Raw genomic sequence first — 18,517 nt, 5'->3', positions numbered from 1 at the left:
ACACGACACTATGGTGCACTTGAACAATCCTTTAACCAAGAGTGGACTCATCTTCGCTCAGGATTACGTAATCTAACTATCACATTGGACATTATGAAGACCACGCAGATTCTTTTATTTAATATACACACAGCACAGTTGCACGTGCACATGTTACACTCGGCCATTCAACTCGGACTGCAAGGAAAGTTCAATCCACTTCTGTTACCCTCAGAGCCCTTCTTCCACATCCTACGCAATGTGTCGTCGCAAATTTTGGCCCCTAAACAAATGCTTTATGCCGTGCGGGAAAGCAACCTCCCCTTTTACTATGCTGCGTTGGAGGTCCGACTTACCCGTGATTCAGACGGTATTCGGATGCGAATGAGGTTGCCAATCACGTGCGCAAATTACGAATATGAGTGCTATCAAATATACACTTTTCCAGTCTCTTGGGCTACCCTTCACCACCATGTTGTTTGGCAGACTCAAGAATTTTTAATAGTTAGTCGGGATCGACAAACTCACACCACTCTCTCTCGCGCTGAACTATCCAGTTGCTTCCATACAACACATTACTTATGCTCCACGCTAATTTTACACACTAACACTACTGAGTGTGAGATATCACTGTTTTTAGCTGAAACTACTACACCTCCATGTCATTGTGTTCTAGTCTCACTTCGTCAACCAATACTTCAGCCTGTTCGCAACAGTTTTCTGTTCACTGTTCCACAGACTGTCACCGCCACCCTGGTGTGCCACCGTTCAATGTCAGAGACTGAATCGTACCGGGTAACACTGAATAATAGTGGCCTAGTGTATAATAGTTCAAGATGTGACGTATACGCTGCTTCTATGAGGATATCAGCTCAATTGCACTCCACCTTTCATGTCGCCATTCCCACATTTACCTTATACCTTCCTGAACTCTCTTTTAAACTCCATCACCATGAGAAGCTAAAGAAATTACCGAGTACCAATGATTCAGATCTACTCCAATCGATCAATCATCTCCTTACCCAGGAACACAACCAAGTTGCTCTTGACCGAGTGGCCTCACATATTGCTGATTGGCACCAAACCATGCGATTAACCACCGTTGTATTACCCAGCGCTGGTTCGGTAATAATCATTGTAATGATTCTGATTATAGTATCCTGGATACTCTGTAAAAGAGGGTTTTGCAAATGTTTCACTTCCTTCCGAGAAGTAGTACCACCCACACAACCTGAAGGTGAATATCACACCTGAAACTACCTGCCAACCTTGGTGCATGCGATCAGGCATGACCCCCCCCCCCCCCCCCCCTTATAATTAAGTTGTAGTCTAGGTGTCAGGTCAATGAACTAATTTTGTAATGGATTTGTATTTCTATGTAAAGTCTATGGAATCACAATTTAACTGTCTAGTCTTAACCCTCATGTAAGTCATTTTGTAATGTTCTCATTCACCCACTTGGGCAATTACCATTGTAATCCTAGATTTAAGAACTCAAAGTAATATTATGGGGAAAAACCCCCTTGTGACTGTTAGGCCTGGGAGCATTCTCTCACTCCCACGAGGGTGGAGTGTTTCAGTGTGCTGTGATCCGGTGCCCCTCATCATCGCCTGGGTACCCACCACCACTGATACCGCCGACACACACTCACAGCATGGCGACGCCCCACTGCCGTCGCACCAACTTCACAAGTTTGTTTTTCAAGAGCCTTCTTTCAGGCCCTTCAGGCCACGTTGTAACTTTTGCACATATTTGCATATATTTTTAAATGGAATAATCAATTAGAATAAGCTCATTCATTTTCATCCAGAGAGCCTTCTTTGGAAGGGGAAAGGATGTGCAGGGAGGAGACCACCCAAGAGGGATCATTGCCGACAAAGTTTTATTAAATAAAATTTTCCATGTATAATGTTCGGCCGTAGCCAGCTTGGGCATACCGTGGTGGAAGGTGCTGGCCGGAAGACCATGGTCAGCACATTCCTGCCACGTGCTCCTCGGTCACACTCAAGTCCCACGGGTTGGTTGCGCTGACGGGGGTACGCTACTAGCAAGGCGCGTTGGCGGAATCAATCCTCCAATCAGAGACTAATCGTGTGATCATGTGGGGATGCGGCCGGGAGTGGCGAGGGCAGCTTGGAAACAGCTCCGCGCTCTCTTAGCTTCTGACCTCGGCCCCGAGTAGTTGCTCCTCTAGCCTCTGCCTCTCTGATGAGCAGACGGCAACCCCTCTTGGGGCTGCTCAGCCCTACGTAGGCATCACTGTACCATCATTACAAGAATAAACTGGGTCCATTCCACTCAATTAATTGTCATTTTACAACGCCCTCTGCTCCTGACTTCTATCCTGACGAACATAGAGGGTCTATACAAGGGCGATGTTCTTGAGGACAATATTATGGAAATAGAAGAGGATGTAGATGAAGACGAAATGGGAGATATGATACTGCGTGAAGAGTTTGACAGAGCACTGAAAGACCTAAGTCAGAACAAGGCCCCGGGACTAGACAACATTCCATTAGAACTACTGATAGCCTTGGGAGAGCCAGCCCTGAATAAACTCTATCATCTGGTGAGCAAGATGTATGAGGCAGGTGAAATACCCTCAGACTTCAGGAAAAGTATATTAATTCCAATCCCAAAGAAAGCAGGTGTTGACAGATGTGAAAATTACCGAACTATCAGTTTAATACGCCATGGCTGCAAAATGCTGACATGAATTCTTTTCAGATGAATGGAAACACTGGTAGTAGCTGACCTCGGGGAAGATCAGTTTGGATTCCATAGAAGTGTAGGAACATGTGAGGCAATACTGACCCTACGACTTCTCTTAGAAAATAGATTAAGGAATGGAAAACCAATGTTTCTAGCATTTGTAGACTTAGTAAAAGCTTTTGACAATGTTGACTGGAATACTCTCTTTCAAATTCTGAAGGTGGCAGGGTTACAATATAGGAAGCAAAAGGCTATTTACAATTTGTACAGAAACCAGATATCAGTTATAAGGGTTGAGGGGCATGAAAGGGAAGCAGTGGTTGGGTAGAGAGTGAGACAGGGTTGTAGCCAGTTCCCAATGTTATTCAATCTGTATATTGAGCAAGCAGTAAATGAATTAAATGAAAAATATGGAGTAGGAATTAATATCCATTGAGAAGAAATCAAAACTTCGAGGTTCACTGATGTCATTGTAATTCTGTCAAAGACAGCAAAGGACCTGGAAGAGCAGCTGAACGGAATGGACAGTGTCTTGAAAGGAGGATATAAGATGAACATCAACAAAAGCAAAATGAGGATAATGGAATGTAGTCAAATTAATTTGTGTGAGGCTGAGGGATTCAGATTAGGAAATGAGATGCTTAAAGTAGTAAATGAGTTTTGCTACTTGGGGGGCAAAATAACTGATGATAGTTGAAGTAGTGGAGATACAAAATGTAATCTGGTAATGGCAAGGAAAGTGCTCCTGAAGAAGAGAAAGTTGTTAACATCAAGTATTGATTTAAGTGTCAGAAAGTCATTTCTCAAAGTATTTGTATACAGTGTAGCCAGGTATGGAAGTGAAATATGGATGATAAATAGATTAGACAAGAATAGAATAGAAATTTTCAGAATGGTGTGCTACAGAAGAATGCTGAAGATTACATGAGTAGCTCACATAACTAATGAGGAGGTATTGAATAGAATTAAGGAGAAGAGAAATTTGTGGCACAACTTGACTAGAAGAAGGGATTGGTTGGTAGGACATACTTTGGGGCATCAATGGATCACCAATTTAGTATTGGATGGCAGTGTAGAGGGTAAAAATCATAGAGGGAGACCAAGAGATGAATACACTAAAAAGATTTAAAAGGATGTAGGTTGCAGTAGGTACTGGGAGATGAAGAAGCTTGCACAGGATAGAGTAGCATGGAGAGATGCAGCAAACCAGTCTCTGAACTGAAGACCACAAGAGAAGAGAGGCAATTCTAGTAACCTAACTGAAAAGTAAACTGAATGAATATGAATTAGCGTCCAAAATGGAAATCAAAACATTTAGTTCTGAACAGGTTCATGTTGATGAGTGATGGCTCATGCCTAGAAGAGTAGCTAACCAAGCACAGGATAGACTTGCACATAGTAGAACAGTTCGTCATAGGACACCCACTATATATGAAGAAATTGCTGATGTCTTTAATTATGTTTGGCAGAAATTGGTATATTGGAGTAAAAATAGCTTATTCCTACTTTCTTTATTGTAACCAAAATTATACTACAATCATAGCAACAAAAACAAGAAAACAAAGATATAATTTTATAATGTCACAGAACATGGATGCACACAGAATGAGCATAAATATCTTGTGTACTCATACCACGAAGACTGAAAATGAAGCCACCAAAGAAAACTCAATACAAGCTCACTGCTGTCAACACTCCCACTCTTATTTTATTGAGGTTTATTTATTTATTTATTTATTTTTTTGAGATCATTGGCACAACTTTTCTGTTTGATATTAATTTGTCTGTGCTTAAAGGTTTTGTGAATAAGTCTGCCAACTGTTTATTACAATAAACACAATAGACTTCAGTTTCATTATTTGCAATATGTTCATGTATATAATGGTATTTAATGTCAGTGTGCTTGGTGTGTTTGTGATGTTCTGTGTTTTTAAACAGGTGAATTGCACTCTGATTGCCTACATGGAGTGTAGTTGGTTTGTCTAACTGAAAACCAAGTTCACTGAGGAAACTGCACAATCAAACAACTTCACTAGCAGCATCTGAAGCTGCTATGTATTCAGCCTCCATTGCTGATCTGCTTACACATTTCTGCCGATGTGAACACCATGTCAGAGGCCTACCTGCTAACAAGCTCATATTGCCTTTTGTTGACCAACGAGTGTCACAATCACCAGCAAAGTCGGCATCTGAGTAGACCACCAGTCCAGTAGAGTCAGCTTTGCATCTTAAGGTCAGGACCCTGGTCCCCTGTAGATACTTCATAATGTAATTATGTAAAAACCTACTCACCATGCTCACAGCAAACATGATGTCTGGCTGTGAGACAGTTGCTGCAAACATCAAGCTGCCAACTGCCTGCCGATAAGGTTTGCTTTCCATTTCCTTCACCTCATGTTGATTTGCAGGAGACTGCCTACTGTGCAACATGGTTCCAACATCAAATGGAGTGGAGTTCATTTTTTAATCATCCATGTTGAACTTATGAAGAAACCAATTGATGTATCTTTGCTGGCCTATATAGACATCTTTTGCAGAAGGGCTGTGTCCAATCCTCAGAAGTATTTTCCATTGCCTACAGCAATTTCAAACATTGAGCCCAGTGCTATCAGAACATTTTCCAGTACTTTTGGAGACTTCTAAATAAGAAAGACATCATGCACATAAAGTGCCAGGGACACATCAGTGTCATCTGTTAAAGTATGGAAAACGCATTTCTCTGCAATCAGTTGCACAAAGCTAAGCATTGTCAGAAGCTGTACAAATTTTTGATTCCATCAGCATGCTGATTGTTTGAGTCCATATAGACTCTTCTTCAGTTTGCAAACATTATTTGAGCCTTCTACAACAAAACATTTTGGTTGCTCCTTGTAAACTTCTTCTTTCAAATCCCCATTAAGGAATGCAGTCTTAACATGAAACTGCTTAATTTCCTTATCCTGTGAAGCTGCTATGGCTAATAAAACTGTGATTGAATCATATTGGACCACAGGAGAGAATGTCTCTTCATAATCAATGCCTTCTCATTGAGAATAGCCTTTTGCACATAATCTAGCTTTAAAGTGGCCAATTATTCCCTTAGAATTCTGCTTAACATGATAAACCCATTTACATGCAGCTGCCTTGCAGTTTTGTGGTAATGGTACTAGATGTCAAATTTTATTCTTCTTCAAGGACATCATTTCCTCTTCCATAGCTTGTTTCCACTTTGATGACTCTTTTGATGCCATTGTTTCTTCAAAAGTTTGAGGTTCAAAGATAATGGCAGAACAAGTTATATCTTGGTCCGAAAACTGAGCAGCTGCTTGTAGATTAGACCTATCTCTCAGATTCATTCTTTGATTTTCTTTCTTTTGTTCACCAGTATTGTCCTCTTCACATTTCTCCTGAACATCTTCTGCAGCATGGTCTGCCAGTTAAAATTCAGTTTATATTTGTGCTATGTTTAAGCTATTGGTTTGTTCTTCATTGAAAGAGACATTGCAGGAGATTTTAGTTTTCTTTGACTCAGTACTGTAGAGGCGATAATTGGTACTGTACCCACCATTGCCAACCATGATCAGTTTCTTTGATTTACTATCCCATTTTGATTTAAGTTTATCAGGAACATGTACATATGCTGCTGATCCAAACTTCCTCATGTGTCGTGAAGGAGGAGGTTTTCCAAACAATTTTTCATATGGCACAATATTGCTATATTGTAGGTGATTTAAGATATATGCAGCACAATTTACTGCCTCAGCCCACAATTCATGAAACAAGTCAGTACTTAATAACATAGTGCATGCACACTCAGCAATTGACCTGTTTTCTTGTTCAATTCTACCATTCTGCTGTGGTGTAAAGGGACTTGTTTTCTCATGTATTATACCATTTTTCTTGAAATAATCTTCAAATTTCTTATTTATGAATTCAGTTCCACTGTCACTTCTCAGAACTTTGATTTTGTTTCCAGATTGTCTTTCAATCACTCTCTGAAATTCCAAAACCACAAGGAAAGTATCGTGCTTGCTTTTAAGAAAATACATGAACCTGTATGAAGTGCAATCATCCTTGAAAACTATGTACAATTGTGCACCTCCAAGAGATGGTTTTCTCAATCATCCACTCAAATCTACATGAATAAATTCACCAGGAACTTTTGATCTTGATTCCAAATTTTAATTAAAAGATTTTCTTTTAATCTTGCCATACTGACTGGGTTCACAATGAAGACTGTTGACTTTATTCTTATTGAAACCATGTATTAAATTCAGATCAGCCACATTCTTGAGGCCACTGAAATTAATGTGCCCAAGTCTCTCATGCCAGATCATGGCGGAATTCAGGGAAGCAGGATTTGCCTGTTGTGCATTTGGACATTTAAACAACATTTGATAACACTGATTGTTCATCTTAATTCCTGCTGCAATTAGACCTGAACTGCAAACTTCCATTCTCTTTTTGTCAAAAATAACTTCCATTCCTCTTTTTGTGACTGCTCCAACAGCAAATAAATTTTTCGTTAGCTTATGAATATATAATGTGTTTTCCAAAGTGTGAGGTTGCCATTTGCCCTCAACTAATGACAATACTTCAATGGATCCAATGCCTTCTGCTGTGATGATCAAATTGTCTCCAATTTGAACAAAGTGTCATCTGACTAAATTGGCTTCAATATTTTTAATCACTCTTTGTGTGACATCATATGTTTTGATGCAGCACTGTCAGCTAACCAAATGTTTTCACAACCTGGAGCAAAAATATATGCATGTTCTGCACTAAAAGCTTGGTGCTCACACTTATTAGATTTCGTATTAGCCCTTGAACAAGCATGCCTCTGTATAAAGCATGCCAACCACGAGTAACATTGTTGTGCATTGTTCCATTGTTGTTTTGCAATAGCAAACCCCTACCTATTCCTGCATTATTGTTTCAGCTAGCACAGTGAGAAGTTGTGTTGTCATAGGTTCACAAGAGGTACAGTAATTTTAAATAAACTTTGAGTGTGTCATCTTAGTGTAAAAAGTACGCCACACATCCTATCACGCAAGTAATTTTTCCTTCATTTTTATTTCATTCTTCTTTAATTGAATCAAAAGATAACATGCAACAAGCAGGTATAACACTGTGCAGGGCAAGATCAAAGCTGACAGACAACGAGCTTCATAGGTTACTCAATGAGGATCCAGAGTTCAACTATGTACCAGACAATGGAAATGATGATGACTCTGAAGAAGAAGAGGAATTTATCACACGAAGTGACCACTATTCAGATTCTGATCAAGTCCATGATTCAGATGATGACTGTGAAGAGTCCCTCTCCACTGGCGGTATTTTTATTGGGAGGGACAAGACGTGTAAATGGAATAAAATATGTCCTAATGTGACTTCGGAAACAAAAAGAAAGAATATTGTGAAAATATTCTCTGGCCTACACTTGTTGCCAGAGGGCTGACAAGTGAAACAGAGGCTTTATGAATAATACTTAGTCTGGAAGTGATTGATGAAATTGTAAAAATCTAAGAAAGAACATGCACAATATTCCAGAGAAAGGGATGCTAAAGAAACTAAAAGAGGTGAAATAATGGCATTGTTGGGATTGCTGTATCTCATCAGGACTATGAAAGCAAACCACACAAATGTCACTGAACTATGGATAGCAGATGGTACTGGTATGGAGATTACAAGAGCTGTGATGAGCTGCAGAACATTTCTGTTTCTCTTACAGTGTATCTGTTTTGATGACAAGAGTAAAAGGCAAGAAAGAATAGTAGCTGATAAACTTGCTGCAATAAGGCAAGTATTGGATGCCTGGAAGAATGCTTATAGTGTAGTGTAATTTGTGACAGTAGGTGAGAAGTTGCAAGCTTTCTGGTGTCGCTGTTCTTTTGTTTAGTATATCCTGAACAAACCAGCAAAGTATGGGACAAAGATTTTTGTTTTAGCGGATGTTAACACATTCTTCACTAGTAACATTGAAGTATATTGTGGAAAACAACCTAAAGGTCATACGATGTTTCTCATTCTTCCTGTGATATTGTAGGAAGGCTATTTACTCAGACTGAAGGCTGAGGTAGAAACGTTACAGTAGATAATTGGTGCTTTACATATTCCTTAGCCCACTCCCTTTTGAAAAAGCAACTAATATGCATCAGCACATTGAGAAAAAACAAACGTAAGACCCCACAAGAATTTTTACCTGGAAAATATAGAGCTATCCACTCCTCTTTATTTGGTTTTCAGAATGACATGACCCTAGTTTCACGTGTGCCAAAACAAAACAATGCAGTTAGTTGTATTACTTTCAACTATGCATGATTTTGGAACCACTGACTAAGTTACAGGTAAACCAGAGATAGTTTTGGATTACAATATAACAAAGGGAGGAATTGTCATAGTCAATCAACTGGGAGTTGCGTATTCCATTGCATGGGTGACAAAAAGATGGCCATTGGTTGTGTCCTATGCTCTAATGGATATAGCGGGAATCAATGCTCAAACAATTTTTCACACAAATGAGGTAAACCAAAAAAGAAGAGAGAAATCTTCTTGAAAGCTTTAGCTCTGTCTCTTAAGAAGCCTGAACTGGTGCAAAGAGCTAATATTCCTTCACTTCCTGCTGATATTGCAGCTTTTCTCGTGAAATACAAAGATCAACATGTTGAAAGAACTGAGGAGCCTACCACCAAGAAAAGAGGTCGGTGTGTGACAGGCGAACAAGCAAGAAACATATCTACTACCATAAGGTGTAACTCATGCCATAGCTTTGCTTGCAAAGGACATGTAAAAACAGTGCATACATGTGAGAAGGGTAAAGCATTTCCTGAAAATGCACAAGACAAATAACTGCATAGATGGAAGGAACTTCATGATACTGATACTTCTTCTTCAATATAAGCAACCTTTGTCCTTTTATATTGCAATGAAAGGGTGTTTTTGTTCAGTATGTGCTTAAAAAAGTTTTGGAATAGATTGATACATCAGCTGCAGCAATAGAATGATATGAAAGTTTCTTATTTGTTAAATCAAATAGTAAATTAGTGATGTAGTGTCAGTTTATTGTATTGTTGTTTGAATAAACTAAAATTAATGTGTGATTTAGCTCATACATGTTTCCCTTGGTAGCATAATGACAGCTTTTGACTACTTGTGTACAAAGTACGTCATGCACCCAGTCCCTTTACAAAAATCAACACACCTGCTTGAGGTTTAAGTTTTGCTAAAAGTTTTCTGCACTCATATTTAAAATGTCCCTTTTTGTGACAGTAATAACATTCAACATCTTTTCTACTGACCATGTTAGACGCACTGTTGTTACTGGTATTTGAACTGAACTTGTGTGTTTTGTTCACATTAACTGCTGTGAAGGCTGTTGAGTTTTCAGCGCATTGTAAAAGTTTTTGTTTTCCTTTCAATAACCTTAAAATCAAATTATTTAACATTTTTTTGATCTTCAGCACACAAGTCCCAAGCTGTTGAAAAAGTTGCAAACTTTGCTGGCAGACTTCCCAAAATTTTTGCCATTTTGTCAGCTTCTGTAACAGGTTCCCCAATATCAGCTAACGCTTGTGCCAAGGACTCAACTTGAATTATGTCTGCTGGTGACATTCTGTAAACAAATAATGTCTGCTTCAAGGCCATTTTATTAACTGTAGATCGCTGTTCATGAATAGTCTTTAGTCTGGTCCACATTTCCACTGCATTTGTGCACGTCATAACAGATTGCAATTGGTCAAATTCCATCACAGTAGATAGAATGAGCATCATCTTAGCATTTAAGTCATCCCAAGCCATTTGACTCTCACCTGTTTCAGTTGGCCTCGGTTTCCCCTTGACGATATCAAGCACTTTTTCAGCACAAAAAGTAATTTGCAACTGATATTTCCGCAGTTGGAAATTTTTACTGTCAAATTTCTGGATACTGTACATTTTCAGTTTATCCATCTCCATTTAGGCTCAATGTAAGTCAAACTTATAATACTCAGTTAAAAATGAAAACGAAGGTTTTCCACAATATACCAGTGAAATACAACCATTCCAGAACTAGAGCATCACAGATAATGTGAGCAAAACTCCAATAAAAAGCAATGAATAATACTGAACAGTTATTCAGTTATTTGTATGCCACCACCATTCACATACATTGTCTTCAATTATGTTTGGCAGAAAATCACAGAGCAAAATATGATATATTGGAGTAAAAATAACTTATTGCTCCTTTCCTTATTGCAACCAAAGTTACACTGAAACTGTAACAACAACAAAAAAAAAAAAAGAGATATATAATTTTATAATGTCATAGAAAACGGCTGCACACAGAATGAACATAAATATCTGGTGCACTCATACCATGAAAACTGAAAATGAAGCCACTAAAGAAAACCCAATACAAAAAGTTCACTGCTGTCAACAAGTGCAACTCCACAAGTATAAAACAACACACAGTATTATAGGAAGAGAACTGCTGAATAAAATGTGACTGTATGACCAAAGGGCATTGCATGAAATTTTCAGTGATTATCAAGATAAAATCTTATTGAAAAATCTCTCACAAACACCAAAGAAATTCTGTTAAGCTGTCAGTGGCACCAGAGGTAGTTTCTGATAGTGATGGTTGACAAAGGAATTGAAATTGTGGATAGTAAAGCAAACAGACATACTGAATTACGATTAAATGTGTCTTTACAAAGGATGATCCTGAAAGCACTCCTCTGTTTGAGTCTCACATCACTGCAAAACTAGTGATTAGATACAAGTGTCAGTGGTGTTGTGTAACAGGTGGAACAGCTTAAATTGAGCAATACAGAAATATTGTTTCATATGACCGTAACATCAATCAGTCACAATTAAAATCAGCCATCTCATACAAATACCCTGATACAACAAGTTTTAGAGATATGAAATGGAATGATTGTAGAGATTCAGTCATAGGTAAATCATAACCCTTTTCCCCATGGTTCTGGCTCCTACTCCTCACATCAAGTATCCCTTTTAACATACACAATTATGATGCAGTAGTAAGTTCTGCCAGAGTAGTGTATGGCCACTAAATTTGAGCATGGTTTGCTCTCATAAATAAGGGGTGGTCACACAGTGTCTCTCTTTGTCCCAACAACATCGCTGTTCATCCAAACAACACAGCACAATAATGTTGATAACAAAACCTTATATTAACAATGAAACATTAGTGAATAATTTAATAAAAGATGTACAAAGAAAAGCACAATGTATGTGAATGGTGGTGGCATACAAATAACTGAATAACTGTTCAGTATTATCCCAAGTACGAAATTGGGAATTGCTTTGTGCAATTTACACCCAGCATCATGCACTAAATTATAACATACATGTCACAGTACATGAAAATAGCATTCATGTCATACACACCACCCATAATGTTATGGATCCAGACAAAATAAAGACAAAAATACCTCATCAAACCATCAGATGAAAGACAACAGGCGATAGAAAACAAACTCTGCCCTGCACATTTATTTGAAGGTTTGGTCACATCACCACCCCTCGATTCAGTGCAGAAGCTTTGATCCTGATCACCATTTGTAATTTTCACAATAATTTTACATACATACTTATGATAAAACATACAGAAATGAGTGGCTTGAGGAAACACAATGGTAAGTGCCAAAATCATATTTTGACATACAGTGGATTTAAAGTTAGAATTGACTTACAAATCTGAATAATTTTTTTTTCCACATTGCTTTTATTCTGTAGTGCCTTTAACATCTGTCTTCCTCTATGCAGACACAAATAAAACTGAAAACTGACTAAAACAAATGAAATATACAAGAAGTATTACATTAGGGTCGTATAGATACAATTAAGTTTTACCAACCACACATCATTAAAAATATATGGAGATAGAAAATTACTTATGAAAATTTACAGCAGCTATTCAACACTTTACTCAAACTATATTGTCATTCACCACTCTCATCACCAATGTGTTCTCTGTCTGAAACAGTTTCCTTAGTGGCAGGAAAAGTCCATGATGGACTGGAGATATGTGATCTACAAGCAACAGCATGTCAGCAACTTTCTTCTTTTCAATAAGTTTTGGCCCATTGTATTTAAGTTGAAGGGTAGAAACAGGGCATTGCCATCCACATTTTGTGAAACTCATTTCATGCCAGATGTCATGACAGAATGACTCACTTATGCATAAAGATGACGGAAATTCTAAGGTCACCTTCCAACTGCATACATTCTTTGGTTGACATCTCCACCGTCAACTGTCTTCTTTCTTAAGACAAATGCTTCTTTTGTGTATCCTATTTGAAAGAAATGCTCTTTTTTCATATTGGACACAAAAAACTGGATTCTTCTTTGCTGACTTCTGGATGATATCCAACCACTGATCTGGACTGTACACATCTTGTACTTGCCGGCAGACATAATTTTCAATTGTTGCCAAAATCTCTATCAGAGGGCAACACTGTGTGCCCACTAATGGGGAAGATACTTCCAAAACACAACCATGTTGGAGTTCTTATATTTTTGGCCATGGCAATTATCAGATATTGCAATGAGAGTCTAATTCACAACATGAAGATATCTGTCTGGTTCTGCCTGTTTTGTCTGGATTTCAATGTTAGCCTGCCTGGCCTCTGTGTGACATTGGTGTAATTCCAACTGACACTCAAGACTTGCTTTCTGCTGGGGGTCAACAGTACTCTCAATTTTCACTTTCAGCATGTCACAAGTCATACACATGTTGTTCTTTGGTGATTTTACTCCTATGTTAAATTCTTCAGTGAAAATTCACCTGTACTTACCTGCAGGTACAGAATCATAGGACATATCATTGCAAAAGATGTTCTTATAGTGATCGTAACAGAAGACAATTTTTGAGCCTGCGCCCTAGTACAATCTACCACCATTGGTTGAGCATCTGTAGTGACTCTTGTATTTCAGTATTTTGTTGATGCATTCCCTGTCGTGATTAACACTTGTTTGAGGGTAAGCGTGTGGACACATGGAATGCTTGCAACATTTGTCCTGGGGTGGCATGATCAATCCAGATGAGGTTTTCTTCTGTATATTTTCCATGCAGCTGCAATTATTATTATGCAGATCATGAATGTCAAGAAAAGCTTGCTTGCAGACTTTAATATCAGTTTCACAAACTTTTACATAGTAGGAAATAGTAAAATTTCTCTGAGATTCACCAACTACTTTTTGAAGATGTGCAACAGCATTACATTTCATTAAACCAAATAAAAATGCATTTTGAATGTTAAAGTCACCTATTTCCCCAAATTTTTTGAACGTTTTCATCACATTTGAATATCCTACTTTGTCAAAATACTTACAAGGGCACTGGCAATTAGATACCACACTTCCTTACTTACAGTTTCTCCAGTGTATGAAACATATTCTTTGTCCAATAATTTTGCACTAAGAATGGAACCTCAACCTTTTCCAAGACAACCTCTTCATCTCTTCGAGTGTCCCATCCTGACTTGTTTGTGCAGCAGCAATACACTGTTCTTTGTTTTAGGAAATACAATCTGATTCGCTATTAACCTGTATAGCAACAAAAATTACTATTATTATTACCATTAATATTATCAGGTGTAATTATGTACATGAAAAATATTTATACATACGTCACTTAACCAAAAGAAGTAGTGATTCTAATATAACCTCAAAATTCATGTACTTCAGGATCATAATGGTATGTACATGCACTTACCACTATGTTCATGAAACATACTAAATACAATATACTTACAAATTAAAATACCTCTGAGTCATCTGAGTCAGCAAAAATTTATTCTGAATCCTTCTTGGAAATATCAGTATCACTGGAAGTACACTTATTATCTTCTATCATGTTCAATCTTGCCATAATTTCAGAAGTACACAGGTTGTTATTAATAGCCCCCATTTTCTCTGTCACTTACCATTGTTTCCATAACAGATGGACACTGGTGCTTACCAATAAGCTTCACCCTGTCATCTGTTGAGTGAATTTAGAACTACTAATAAGTGTATTGCATTGTGTGCATCGGTAGCCATCTGTCACAAAATACACGGCAATGGCACTTACCACTGTGTTCCCCTGAGCCACTCAAATCTTTGCCTGAGCCACTCAAATCTTTGCAGTCCTTTTGCAACCTCTTTATTAACTCACTTATACATTATTTCAACAATTTTAAACAAATCTCAGACATGTAGATCACCACATTTGGCACTTTAGTCAAAACACTAACTTCACGTATTTTGTGTATCACAACTATAATTAAACACACATATTGAAAGTTATGGGAATATTGAAGATGGAAACTCATGCTAGTAAGATCTTTTGTGTCTATAGAGGATTCCATAGTTGATACTATTTGCACAGCAAACTTAAATTATAACATTTTCTTTTATTTGTTTGATTAGAAAAATAATCTATTTATAAATTGTGGGCACTATTCCCTTTCATCCGGTACTTCACAAGTGTGACTTTTGCAATAGCTTCAGTTGTTACAATTTATTGTACACCATAATGGTAATAATGTTAATACTTCTTTAACTATTGAAATGCCAAACATGGATTTATGTGGAATGAGCTAATCCCATTGGTACAGTTACAAATTGTCATTGGTTTTTTTCCAGCATACTTTTGAGAAATTTTATTTATTTTTTTATTAAAAGTATATTTGCGACAACATTCCAAGTCACAGGTCCCTCTGTATTAGCTCGGCCCATGACCATGTCACCATAACACACCCCTCTTTATGCCTGCTGAGTGGTCTATGAAGTAGCACCATACATTGTCGTTCGTATAATGTCAATTAATACCAGTTTTGTCAGACAATTAACTGTGTTAAAACTCATGTAATAATTTTGTGAGTGGTGAACCAATCAGCATGAGCACTATCACTGGCAAACATATATACATTAACTTAAACATGTATCTAACTTAAACATATATCTAACCTAAACATGCTGCTAGTAATTTGATAATAAATCTTTCACTGAACTAGCAACTAAAATGATTTTACAGGAAATAAATGCCTATGTTAGTCTTTGTACATGCAGTGTTCAACATTACCATATGTTAACACTTTCACTGTTTTTAGCCATATAAAGTTGTTCCTGTAGTTGAATCAGGATGGTGTAACTGGATTCTTGTGTCTTGACACAATTGTACACTTTCCACACTCGTCAGTGTACATCCAGTGGTGCTGTGCCACCCATCACCAGCCAAGCCATATCCTATCAAAATTTCCAAACAAAAGCCACAATGAGTAAGTGCTCAAAATCTTTCAACCAGGACTACCCAGTGATCAAGTCATAGAAAGCCTTCCCTGCTTCACAATGTGGGCACTGTGTTTAGATCTCAGGTTAGAGTTATCTAGACAGTACAAATGCTTAAACATGGATTAAAACAGCAGGATATTACCATAATATTAAAGGACAATAAACAAATCAGTCTTAAATTTTTCATCCACAGATTGCCTATGATACTAACTGACAAAATAAATCAATTTCTGCTTTTCCATCTGCGAAAATATCCACTAACATATATTGACATAATCCCAAATCCATTGATCTCCATAATTCTAAATTTGAACAGTACATTCAACAACTAACACAAGAAAAAACAAGTAAAGTACTGTATATCACACTACTAATCGCACCCACGTGTGTGTGTGTGTGTGTGTGTGTGTGTGTGTGTGTGTGTGTGTGTGTGTGTGTTTGTGTTTGTGTTTGTGTAGTAAACACTTAATGATGAACAACTCCAAAATTGCTTATAACTATACAAAAACAGTAAACAAATATACACTTTACAATTGAGCACATTGCCTTGTCATGTTTTTATTTCATCTGTAAATGTGCTATCATACCTTTATCTCTCAGTTCTCTTTAGAACTTTACTTTTTCTGGAATCCCCATGAAACTCTAGAGCTCTGTCTTTTACAGTTATGCTACATCAATAATTATCAAGAAAATCCATTCTGAGAATAATGTTCTGAGCTTGACCAGCCACCATAAAGTAAACTATCTCAAAATACTGCTCCCCAGTCTTAAAATTTAACAGAATTTGCCTATTTATTGGCTTGCTACAGCCTCTAGATGCAGTTTATTTTAACCCCAGTTTCAGTCAACATCAATTCCACCAAATCTCTGCTTCTTATCTGTTGCCTGAATGATTCAGATACAGCAGGACACACTAGATCCAGGATCTAACACTTGGTACATTTCCCACTTTAACATTAATAACAGGTTGGACTTTTTCCATAACTATCCACTTTAATTCAGTTTCTTCCAACAGGACTGCTTCAATTTCTTCAATACATTCTCTATTGTGTTATACAAACACTCTTAATACCCTTATAACAATATTATGAGAAGGAAAGTTTCCACTCACCACATAGTGGAGAAGCTGACAGCATCTTCACTGTATGGTGAGTGGCAACTTTCCTTCTCATAATATCGTTATATTCCATCCTGGATTTTCCATTGCTTGATTAATACCCTTATACACATCTCCATACTCTGAATCTGCATTTTCCTGAAAGAAATCCTTAACTACTTCCCACATATCCTGTTAACACTCTAATTCTTCAATTTTCCTTTCCACTTCAAATATTAAATGATCTCATTCCGCAGGGAGTAACATTTTATGGGTCTTACCATAAGATACCCAGTCATCAGCACCATACTCAGATTATTTTTTTCCTCATCCAGTCACTACTAATATTCTTATACAGAATCACCTGATTACCTTTTATAAAAACATGTGTCTCAACTTCTTCTTCAGCCAAAACTCTCCAACATTTTCATTACTGCAATCAAACTTAGCGTCACTCACTTATTCATCATTATCACACACAACATTATCAGGTGCACCCACTGGTAAAGTCACAGGGTTTTCATACTATCCATTGCTTCAACATGTGGACCCACTGGTACAGGCATATTATCAATATTATCACTAACAGCACATGCTCCATCTTGAACAGGCTCACATACATAAATATTTGAAGAACTCTCATCATTAGTCTTCTTCATGTACACCTACATAACCACATCAAAAATAACTTCATTATTATTTGTTTTCCCTTCATTTTCACATTAACACTTATTTCTGCTTATGGCAGAGCCACTGCTTCTATTCCAGGGTTCTTAGCAATCTCCATTGAAGCTAACCCGTTCTATTGTCTTCATTATTTTCCAGTTCAATCATTTTATTTCTGGCAAACAACTCCCCATCATAACTGATAGAATCATCAGTATTAAATTTATTCCTGTTGCACATATTAGTAACATTGTTCCTCCTGTTCCAGTTACTGTAGTTATTAAACACTTCCCACACATTTTCATTACCTATAATTGTGGGAACAATGACCTAGCAGTTTGGTCCCTTTCCCCCCTATTTAAACCAACCAGCCAACCTATAACTGCATCCATGCTGCATATAGCCATTTCTCTTCTTTGTTTCTCACTACAATTTTCTTCCTTATTGTAGCCTAGAATCTGGTCCTATTCATTGCATATCCATTAGTTCTATGTGGACCTTAAGTGAGGCTCTCATAAGTCTTCTGGCTTTCTGCCATGACAACTTGCACCCTGTGCACTCACGTCTAGACCCTAGCCTTACTGCCTTTCTGTCCAAAATTTCCCTTTTTTCATTATAATTCACATTATCTCCCTGCTCTCTGTCTCTCCAATTCCTACTAAGATTGTTATGTGCATTACTATCATCTTTCTTGCCAGGCCTAGGATTTTCACTGAAATAATTATTTAATTACCCCTGTCATGCTTTTTGTTACTAACCTTCTGCTCAACAGATTTTAGTCTCGTGATTAATGAAATTAAATTTGC

General features: G+C 37.5%; 1 protein-coding gene across 1 annotated transcript; it reads right to left on the bottom strand.

Moving 5' to 3' along the window:
• Positions 1-4,711: 4,711 nt before the first annotated feature.
• On the bottom strand, positions 4,712-5,152 carry LOC124805626 (secreted RxLR effector protein 161-like). Its single transcript, XM_047266194.1, has one exon. It carries the CDS (start codon positions 5,150-5,152, stop codon positions 4,712-4,714), a length of 441 nt encoding a protein of 146 aa, XP_047122150.1.
• Positions 5,153-18,517: the final 13,365 nt, after the last annotated feature.

This window comes from Schistocerca piceifrons, chromosome 7 (genome assembly GCF_021461385.2).
Source record: "Schistocerca piceifrons isolate TAMUIC-IGC-003096 chromosome 7, iqSchPice1.1, whole genome shotgun sequence".
NCBI lineage: Eukaryota > Metazoa > Arthropoda > Insecta > Orthoptera > Acrididae > Schistocerca > Schistocerca piceifrons.
This window is presented reverse-complemented; position numbering and strand designations above follow the sequence as displayed.

Bases quoted from the DNA above. Each gene is read 5' to 3' on its own strand.
- LOC124805626 (XM_047266194.1), bottom strand. From the start codon at position 5,152: ATGAACTCCACTCCATTTGATGTTGGAACCATGTTGCACAGTAGGCAG.